Here is a 10,090-nt window from a genome sequence, read left to right on the forward strand (position 1 = left end):
CCTGACTCACACACACACACACATCTGCGCCACGGGCCGGCCTGGTCGCGTCCCAAGGGAATGTCTTCAGATTCTCCTGCGCGTTGGTGCCTGCTTCATCCGTGCAGAGATAAGGGGTACCGCTGGGTCAGTCCGTCACGGCAAAACAGTTCACACACCACCCCCACCAGGAATCGGCAGAAACGGAGAAGGTTCTACCCATGTTTGCAGAAGGAGTCTTTTACTGCTTCAGGGAAATAGCAGGTCACGGACGTGGCTTTCTCTTCTTGATAAAGGTTTCCAGTCTGGGGGCGTGAGATTCAAGAGTCCTGCGCGGCATATCTGAGAGAGCCGCAGCACGGACAAGATAGAGAGGACAGTAGATAGAGCAGAGGGGAAAGCAAGATGTCCCCAAATCTCTCAACACGCCCCCTTTGATGAGGTCATTCTGGAGAGGCGTGTCCTCCTTCCCGGAAGCTTGGGAGAACCACAGCTCTCTGGGAAGAAGAAAGCCAGACAACAGAAGAGCATCTGGTTCCACCATGTTGGACCCAGGACAAAAAGTAAACAAGGTTAATAGATTAAAAAGGTGCGAATACTAGATTAGTTTGTTTAGTTCTATAGAGAATCATAGAAGATTAGCTTTTTATTCAGTGAAACTTGTTTGTCTTGTTGAACATCTTCTCCAGAAGTAGTTAAGCAGTATGAAAAGAAATCACAACATCTATCCTGAGGTACAGTATTGTGTTAGAAACACAAGTTAGCTATATTGTAGAGAAACAAATATGCTGAAATACTGAATACATTATAATATAAAAATATATATTGAATACAAAAATACTGAAAACAATATAGGTGAGCGTCTATTTCTGTGCAAGCTCTGATAGCTAATGCGGTACTTCAGGTTTTAGTTTAAAAATGAAAGTTGAATGCTTGCACACATTTTGTTTTTTACATTAATGAAAGGCAGTGGTGCTAATGCTTTTGGAAACTTAGAGCATTCTTTACAGGTCAGCTGGCTAATACAGTGGATAGTCTGGGGAAAGAGCATGATTAAAAAGAACACCTTCCTAGGAGGTTATTTCAAGATCACCTTGTAATGCATGTGCAAGAACTTAAACTAGCCGAGAGTGTTACGGATGCTAGAAATACTGAATGTTATCACTGAAAAAAATGGCTGCCAAATTATTCAAAAAAGTAAAACAATCTAAGTGTTGAACTAGCAAGGTAGCGTGATGAAGATATGCACAATTAATTAATCTTGTATGTGTTTTCCTAGCATGTCTATTTACAATCAACAAAAGCAGAAGCTGGTGGAGTAAGTCTTTAAGATAATGCCTTGAACAACATTTTGAGCTAATAGAATTCCACAGGTTACACAATAAAATGTGTTTTCTCCAGACTATTGCAGTTAACATCATCTCAATGCAGGATCAGCTCTAAACTGTGTATCATCCCAAATTTAAGGAGACAGCAATAATCTGTTAGCACGAGTGTGCAGTTAGTTTACTTCAGGTTTCCGCTGCAGCTCAGGACCTGCGCGCTCTGGCAAAGTCGTAGCTGCTTGTTCTGACAGTCAGTGTTGTTGAGCATAAAACTCAGGGTTTAAACAGTAATGCAGGTAAATGAGAACATGAAGTTCTAAGGGACCTTGGTTAGCAGGATGAATAACATTTATACTTGCAAGTCACGATAGGTGAGGATTTGCTTGAAAACACAATGTAGATTATGATTTATGTTGGGAAATTAAAAATCTTTGTCACCAAAGATATTTACAGTGGTATTTCAGGCCGTGGTGGTCGTATCACCAAAGTAACTTAGCTTGATAATTGTGGTTTTTCTTGTTAAAACAGAAGCAGAACTTTTTGTGTACCTACATAAGGTATGTATACCTAAACAAACATTAACTGATTCTGCATCATTTTAACTACTGTAGTTTGAGTGCAGTGGAGGCTGAGAATTTGTATTAAAAGTGTTTTAATTAAAATTTTTCTGACACTTACCAGCTGGAGAAGTGTTGTTTGCGTAGTGTTAGTCTATCCTTTCATTTTACAGTTCTTAATACTCTGTCTTGTCAGAGCATGGACACATGTAAGTGCACTAGTTGAGAAGACCCTGATGCTGGAAGTTACTGTCTTACCCCTGGACTGTGTAATGGGGTGGTGGTTAGGCAGGTCAGTGAAGGATCAGCTGGGTTGGCTCTTTGTTTCCACAGTTGTCTGTATTGACAAGTTAAAGCTGATGAAGGTGCTTTTTCAATAGACTTATCCAAGAATTGATGCCTTGTCGCAAAAGCAATTGAGTTTTAAAATTAAAATGTGTTTAGTGTTTTGATTGCGGGTTTTTTTTTCTGTGGAAAATAAAGCAGTAATACAATGTATGGACAGGCTGTGTCACAATACACAAACAGGTCAGTCAGTAAATTTTGGTTAATTCATATGAAAGTATACATAAGCTGTCTGTAATATTTAGATAGCTTGCCTATTTCACTAATAAGTCTGCACTATACCAGATGTCTTCCTTTAGTCAATTTTTTGTATGCTAATTACTGAGCAGCTTCTTAATAATTTATCATTGAGTGTATAAACTGCAAAATCACATTTTGCTTTTGTGTATCTCAAGAATATTAATGCAGTAAAAGCTTAGTTCTTGTGGAAAAAGTCACTAAATGCAGCTTCTTCAGCTGATCACAACGGCAGTCTGGAGCATAAAGCATTGTGGTAGTTGAGCAAGATCTGACATTGTTGTGAGGATCAGTTGTTAGCAGGAGGGCTGAAGATGGTTCAGGAGAGGAGAGGGAAGCAGGTGACAGCCAGACCTGCAAGGTACAGCTGATGGGATGTGTCCCCAGGTTCTTTTCCAGCTTCTCTTGTCTGACTGTTCTCTGAAATATTTGTCCTTTCAGTAATTCAAACAGGTTTTTATCATATTAAGAGTGTCGAGTTCTTTGAAAGGAACAGATTTGCTTCTCTGTTTTTTTAATTGCACTTCAGAGATTTTCAAGTCTTACCAGATTCTTGTTTCTAAATCTTAGTTAATGTCTGAGTTTAATTCTTAGTCTTCTAAACTTAGTCCTTAGTGATAGGTCTTCCTTAGTTCGTTTTTAGACAGAAAAATGGTGTCAAGAGAATGTGTATTTGATACAGCTCTATAAATTGAAATAAAGTGACATCAGTAAGGGAGGAGAACACAAACTTCAGCACCTCCTTCACCCACTCAGCAGATAACATCCAGGAGAACTGAGCTTTGTCTAAGGTCTTCATTGGTGCTTTCTGCAGCATGACTCTGTTCTCGTTGGTAAAGTGTGCTTAAACTAGTCAAAAACGACAAAAATCATTGGTCAAGTATGGATCTTGGTTTTAAAGCTAAATCCCCTTCCTATCAGCTCAGAAATTAGTAGTTGCAGTGACTCAGCTAAACCTTTCCATTGTAGCAGCTTTCCAAAAACTATGCAGTGCAAATTAACCTGCTGATGCTTACCAGGTTTGCTGAATCCTTTGACTTCTCCTCAGCTTTCCCTTTGAAATCACAGGGATGACAGAAGTATTAAACTTCTGTGATTTTCCTGGTGAGAGGGAAGTTTCCTGTCAATTATAAGAAGGTGCAAGGTAGCTACTGCCAAAATTAATTACTTCAAAATCACAGATAAGTTACAGAAAGAACCTAGAGCTGAATTGTCAAGCTTAGATACAAAGAATATGGCTGTCGGGCGCTGTGGTTCCTGTTAAATATACATCTTATCAACGTGAGTCTTACCTGTTCAAAAAAGATACAAATAGGCAATTTAAATAGCAAATTTCATCTAGACATTTGACATCTGAACAGGGAATGCATTAGTTGGATTAAAAATGATTTCACTGAGAGATCTCAAAGTATGTCACCCTTAAAATGTATCAGCAAGTGGGGTTGTATGTGGTTTCCCAAGGAATAGTTGTTTGTCAGAAGATATGTGGTACTTCTTTAATAGTCTGGGTGATACAGAGTCCTGGAGACTGACCTTCAGAGTGCTGGAATCATCTAAATGTGGGGTTATGCTGCTGAGTTCCAGCAAGATGCAGGAGCAGAGAATTATGGTAGATGTAGAAACTTATGCACAGAAAAGAACAACATTAGTAATTCTTTAATTCTGCACCCAAAGCTGTATGAACAATTGGAAATTGGAAGCTGAATCAGAACAACTCTGTCTTGAATGTGCTGCAGCATAAGCCATTAAACATGCAAAATTTGCTGTGATACTGGAATCACTGTGGCATGAAGCTTTGAAATTACGATCGAAGCCTTCAGAAGATCTGTTTTAACCTAGTTACTACGAATCCTCCGTGGCCTGTGTTGCCAGACACAGTGGGATGAGAGGATCATAGAATTGCCGTCCTGAATACTCTGTAATGCTGAATACTTGTTGCATGTCCTCATTGATTGTTGGATGTGTACTTATTTCCTGTGTAAAACTTCATCTTCTCAAGTGTCTTTTTGAAAAATATGCTGTTATAACTGAAGTGCTAACTCAAAGCATCAACTCTAATCTTAGTAGGTCTGATAACTTCTCATTACCAAGGCCACGGGACTGCTCTCTGGCATCATCTTGGCATTGCCTGGACTTCCTGCTGCAGCAGGGAGCAAGGACATGAGTCCTTGAAAGACCTGGCTGAGGCACACTGTGGTTTTGGAGACCTCAATGCTACATAGGGGTTTTTTTGATAGTTACAGCACTGTGAGATGCTGCTGTCATGAAACACGTATCAGGTGGACTTGTCTCGGTAGATACATGTTGCATGGTTTCCCATTACTAGGAGGACTTGAAAGTGGTGACCTAAGCCATCTCATTGGGTTGTGTGGTGGTTATTGTCTGTCAAAAGCAAGCGACTTGTTTTTGTTAAAACACTGCGAGGATATGCAGTGTACAGATCAAAACCTACCACTTCTTTTTCCTGTTTCTGTCCTGTTTAACCTATGGAAAGTCCTGATCCTTTAACGTACATCAGGTGAATGACTCCAGGTGCTATGTGTGAAGATGAGCTCTGCCCAGTTGAATGTTTCTTACTCATTTGGTGGTAGTTTGGCTGCAGGGTTTGGTTCATCTCTATGGGTTGAGTGGAAGAGCCATGACCTTTGCTTAATGAGTGATGGTCTGGGTTTTCCAGTTGGTGCAGTGGCTTAAGGACCAGCTCAAACACCTTCAGCTGGGTCCCTGACTGCAATCTCAAGTGTCTCTCTCCATTCTCTGGATGCCAATCAGAGAAAAGAAATACGTTTCTGAGAAAAGAAATATGGCAAAATTTCAGTCAGTTTGGTGCAAAATGAGTGGGTTTTTTAAGTGAAACTTTAAGTGAGTATTAAAAATGTGTTTTGGCTTTTTGTCTCTGCAGAGTTTACAGATGCTTCCTCAACAACGGAAAGCCATAGCAAAATTTAAGGAGCCAGCACATGCTTTAGCATTTCAACAGAAATTCCACAGGTAAACAATTTAAGCACTGCTGCTGCCTCACTCGGTTCCTTCCCTCCCTTCAGAGATTAAATAAGTCTCCTCTGCTCAATGTTTCTCCTAAACCAATCAAGCATCTATTTATTAGTGACCTTCACAGAACCTCCTTGTTTGTTCTTCACCCCTAGAATCCATTTGAGTACCACGTTTAAATTTCTTTTAACTTTTAACAGGCACATGATAGATCTGTCCCACATAAACGTGGCACTGATAGTTGAGTGATGTCTGCTGAGAGAAACCCTGACACTAACAGAAGTGTACTGTGGAGCTACATCGAGGCACAGTGGCAAAACCATCGAGTTGTGAAACCTTTCAGCTTAGTCTTTAATTGCTGTGTTGAACGACAGAAAGCAGCAAGATGTCCTCCAGAGGAGCTGAACTTGAGAGGATCCGCGAAGGTGGAATTTCTGTTCAGTTTGTTCACGTTCTGTTGTAACCACTTGGAACTACAGATTTTTTTTCAAAATGCTTTCAATGCATGTAGACACTGTTCTTCAAGATCCTTCTGTGTGACCACAGTGACTTGAGAGAGACCGTTTACATCGAAAGATTTGAAAACTTTCTTCATAGCAAAGAATATTTGATAATGGTTGCTCTTATCTTCAGTGCAAGGTATTTGAATGAAAACTCATTTTTCTAAACAAAACATGGTAGTTATGTTGTATATCTGAGAGCACAGAAGGTATTCTTGCATAGATTTAAACGTGGTCTACTTCACTGAATAGCAGTATGCTGAGAAGCTTCGGAGGTGACACTGGAAAACTGTAGTTTCAATCTTTGTAAAGAAGTTAAGTCAATCTTTGCATTTTTCTATTCCAACATAGACTTCCATCTTCTCCTTCCAACCCCACTTATTCCATAAAACCCTGTGTTAGGAACAACGTTGCTGTATTTTCCCTTGGTTTTTAAAAACGAGGATCTTTGCCCTTCAGTAGCATCATGGGGTAGCGAACTCCAAGTTGTAACTAGGTTGTTTTAAATGACGTTGTCTGATACAAGGAAAAAGAAATATTTGGTGGCTCACTTAAAAAATGTTACACAGGAAGAGTGGCACATTCCTAGTAGTTCTTTTGGGCTAGTGTTTCATGATTGCCTTATGCTTTATTTTGATTAGGGTTTTTTGGGGGGGGGAAGGGGGAAGGGTTATTTTGTGACTAATGCTGAACCATAAGAAACCCATAACTGAAAGGACTTGGTTTGATGTGTTGTTCCTGATAAATACAGGACTACAAGGACATTGTGAATCTGCTGATGAACGTGGCAGTTCCCAAAAATGACATGCAAACATTAAGGAGTTTATTTTATTCAGAGAAAAATCCGTAGTATTTCCTTTTGGTTAGAACCATCTAGATGGTGTTGCCAAAGGAACAGTTTTTCTCAGTTACTTCTGAATAAACTTATTAAAATGTCATCTTTTCATTGGATTCCAGTTTTTATGAACATTTCCTTAGTTTTTTAGACTGTGAACTTTTACTTTATTTTAGGAACACTCTTAAGCACTCCACCTGCTATTTGAAAGGGGGGCCTTAGAAGAACCGTATAGGTTTGTTACCTGAGTGACCACAGGAGAACACTTTTGGTATATAAGGAAACAGCTGTAAATGGGGTCCAAACTAGGCATGCCAAGTGTGGAAGCATGAGCTGAGCAAGTTTATAGTACCGTAGATTTTTTTCTTTTTTTTGTTTTTTGAAGATTTAATGGTAACCAAGTCACAAAGACCTAATTGGCTTTCTTACAGTTTTGGTTTGTACTTTCAGTTAAGCAGAAGTTACTAAAAATAATGACTGAATAATAATAAGTACTGTCAAAAGTGTTCTAGGTAAAACTGCTCTTTGTTCATTGAAATAATACAGAGTAATGTGGTACTTTGGAAATACTGCACTGGGAAAAAATGGAAATACTACTCTAAGCCCATTTACAACTTAGTTGTGAGATGCAGTAACAGCATGAGAATTTTTGTGTGGAAGAGAGTTTTACACCCATCTGTATAGTTCCTTATTTTTGCAAAATACTTAATAACATCCAGCACAATTACTGTACGTGAAGTGCCTCAGGATTGGCCCAAGCCCGGGACAGAGAATGAGCCGCAGGTAGGAAGTGTCTGGTGGGACCCAACCCTGAAGACTCATGCGAGGTGATCTGCCCCATGCTGTTTAACTCCTCACACCATGAGCTCTAGGACCCCTATGCTGCCTCCTCACATTATGTCATTTTAATTTTTAGGGAATAAGTACTTTTTAAAACAAGTTATTAAATGGTTATTCATCCCACTGTTAGGGAGCAGCTTCTCTGTAATGAGAAGGATGGGAAGACGTCTCGGAGTGGAGTGATAGTAGTGCGTCTGGAAATGTGGGTTACATGCAAACGCCAGACAGGCCAGCAGCTGAGTTCAGCAGTAGGAACATCTGCAGTTGATCAGATGTCCTGTCGGAAGCAAACGTTACCGGGGTTAGGGGGTTTCTTGGATCTGAAGAACATGGGTTTCATTCCAAAGTCAAAGAAGTTTGTAGAAACACTTCTGCTTTGGGTTTTGAATCCATCCCAAAGGGGCTGAGGTTCAGCCAACTGAAGTTTTAAGAATTTTTATTCTGTGGGTTTTTTTAAAAAAAAATTTTTGAGAGAAATGTACGGCTTTGGAATAAGGATGTGAAATTGCCTCAGATCTATTTAAATGTAGGAGGCAACTTAAGCAATGGCTGTTTAATGACTGGATGTATCGTCTTCAAAGGCGGTTGCAGTAGGTTATTGCTTGTGCATATGCAGAGTACGAGCAGATCACTGGTGGTGATTTTAGCTGCTTGTTACAGTACCTGGGTATCTTACTACGTGTAAACGTACCATATGTATGTATGTCTGTATGCATTTTATTATACACATACATACACACACCCTGCGTTGTCACCATATCTCTCTAATATCTTAAAAAAACTCAGTAGAGGAAGTAGGAGTTAGGTGAGTTATTTGTTAAAATGTTCGTTAGTTCTCAAATCATAACTGCAAAGCGGATCTCTCGGCAATGATCAGTTTGGATGATACAGCTCTTCTAGACCTATTTGTTGTCTCCTCCCAAAAAAGCCCAAAGGAAGTAGAGGTAAAACTAGTTGGACGTGTTCTTGCCATGTTCTCTTTCAGCACATAGTTAAATCTGAACATTTTAAGTTAACTTTCTTGGAAGATCTGTTGCAACCATTATCTTGTTCTTTCTTTATCTTGCATTCAAAGTACAATGCAAAATGAAAAAAAAAAGGCATTTAATGTAGTATGTAAATATTGACCTTTTAAAATTAAAATGTTACTTAAAGTGCTTACAGTCAACTACATCTTAGCTATTTGTTTTTTTGTGTTGTCTTATCTAAGTTTAATGGAAATAGTTCCATAAATGTTGATGTGTTTTTGTGTATATCTTCAAATTTTTATAAAGATGCTAGAAAGTCAATACATATATCCTGATCTGTGTATTATTTGTTCATAGTTTTTATTACCATAATTTTATAATGATTTTAATAGGCGACTCCATTAATAGGTGATTATACGGAGCCAGCTTTTTTTTTCCCAATTATTTTGTTTTCATCTTGTAGCACTGGAGAATTCGGTTTATAACTAATCACATTTTGCCTTGACTAAAAGATTGGATTGGCCATATGATCTGTGATATCGTAGTAGAATGTTCTACTTTTTTTATTTAAAAAAAAAAAAAAAATCTGTCCTTTAACTTTTGAGGGGAAATACAGCTCACTGTCAGACCAAGACATGGGGGTTCTAGGTTTGTTCCTTTGCACTGTACAAGTACAAATCAGGTCTGTCGTGTAATATTGTTCTCAAAAGTTTGGCATATTTTGGTTTTACACATTAATTTAAGTTGGTCATGTAACACGTTGGTTCTTCACATTGTTAGCAACTGATGTGGCCCATGAACTGTATGATGGAACGATGTGCAGTGTTCGAAAAGCTCGGTATCAGTGGTGCTAGGCAGGAGGAGGACAGGTCCATAGCTGGAGGAGCTGCCATGCAAAGGTTTATCTCTAAGGAGTGGCAGAGAATAAATTTAGACAGGGATATTGGTTTTGGCCCACGTGCATCTCCCCCAGTAAGACCTGGGGAAAGAAGAGTCAATACTGGCACGCCCTCTGTAAAGTATCTTCAGGTAACTGGTTTATTCCCCAGTTTGAATCTGAAGATTCACTTCAGATTTCCAGACTTCTGTTAAGAAGTCCTTCTAGCCGAGCGGACTGAGCATCTCAGCTCACTGATGTTAGGCTTCCACTGCAAGGATATAGAGGAGAGGTTTGGGGGGTTTTTTTGTTTGGTTTTTTTTTTTTTTACAAAACTGCAGGTTATTTCAAAATAACCTTTGAAGGTCTTCATGATTTTTTTTTTCTTAATATTACCCAGCCTCTTGGAATATGGAAAAACCTTTTGCTTGGTGCTGAATTTTTAATATTTTTTAGAACATAGTATCTTTTATCTGATTAGCTTGAAATTGTGCCATTTGGCCGGAAGCTGCTGTAGGCGCTTCCCGTCGTTACGCACAGTAACTGCGTGTCTGTATGTGTGTGTGGGTGCGTTGCCCTTACAGATGCGTGGAAGGGAGGGCGGGGGGCGGTTTCATTTCGTGGCGGGGGGTTTCC

The 10,090-nt window shown here is 39.3% G+C and overlaps 1 protein-coding gene across 1 annotated transcript in view; it reads left to right on the forward strand.

Moving 5' to 3' along the window:
* The window catches only part of LOC104497350 (RNA-binding protein 33-like), a gene marked incomplete at its 5' end in the record, with an annotated part of 39,283 nt that extends 32,806 nt beyond the window's left edge, over positions 1 to 6,477 (forward strand). The window contains 2 exons of the mRNA XM_010140589.1: positions 5,346 to 5,434; positions 5,635 to 6,477. Coding sequence (XP_010138891.1) covers positions 5,346 to 5,434; positions 5,635 to 5,683 — 138 coding nt within the window. The remainder of the gene's footprint in view (positions 1 to 5,345; positions 5,435 to 5,634) is intronic.
* Positions 6,478 to 10,090: the final 3,613 nt, after the last annotated feature.

This window comes from Buceros rhinoceros, unplaced genomic scaffold (genome assembly GCF_000710305.1).
Source record: "Buceros rhinoceros silvestris isolate BGI_N320 unplaced genomic scaffold, ASM71030v1 scaffold7797, whole genome shotgun sequence".
Taxonomy (NCBI): Eukaryota; Metazoa; Chordata; class Aves; order Bucerotiformes; family Bucerotidae; genus Buceros; species Buceros rhinoceros.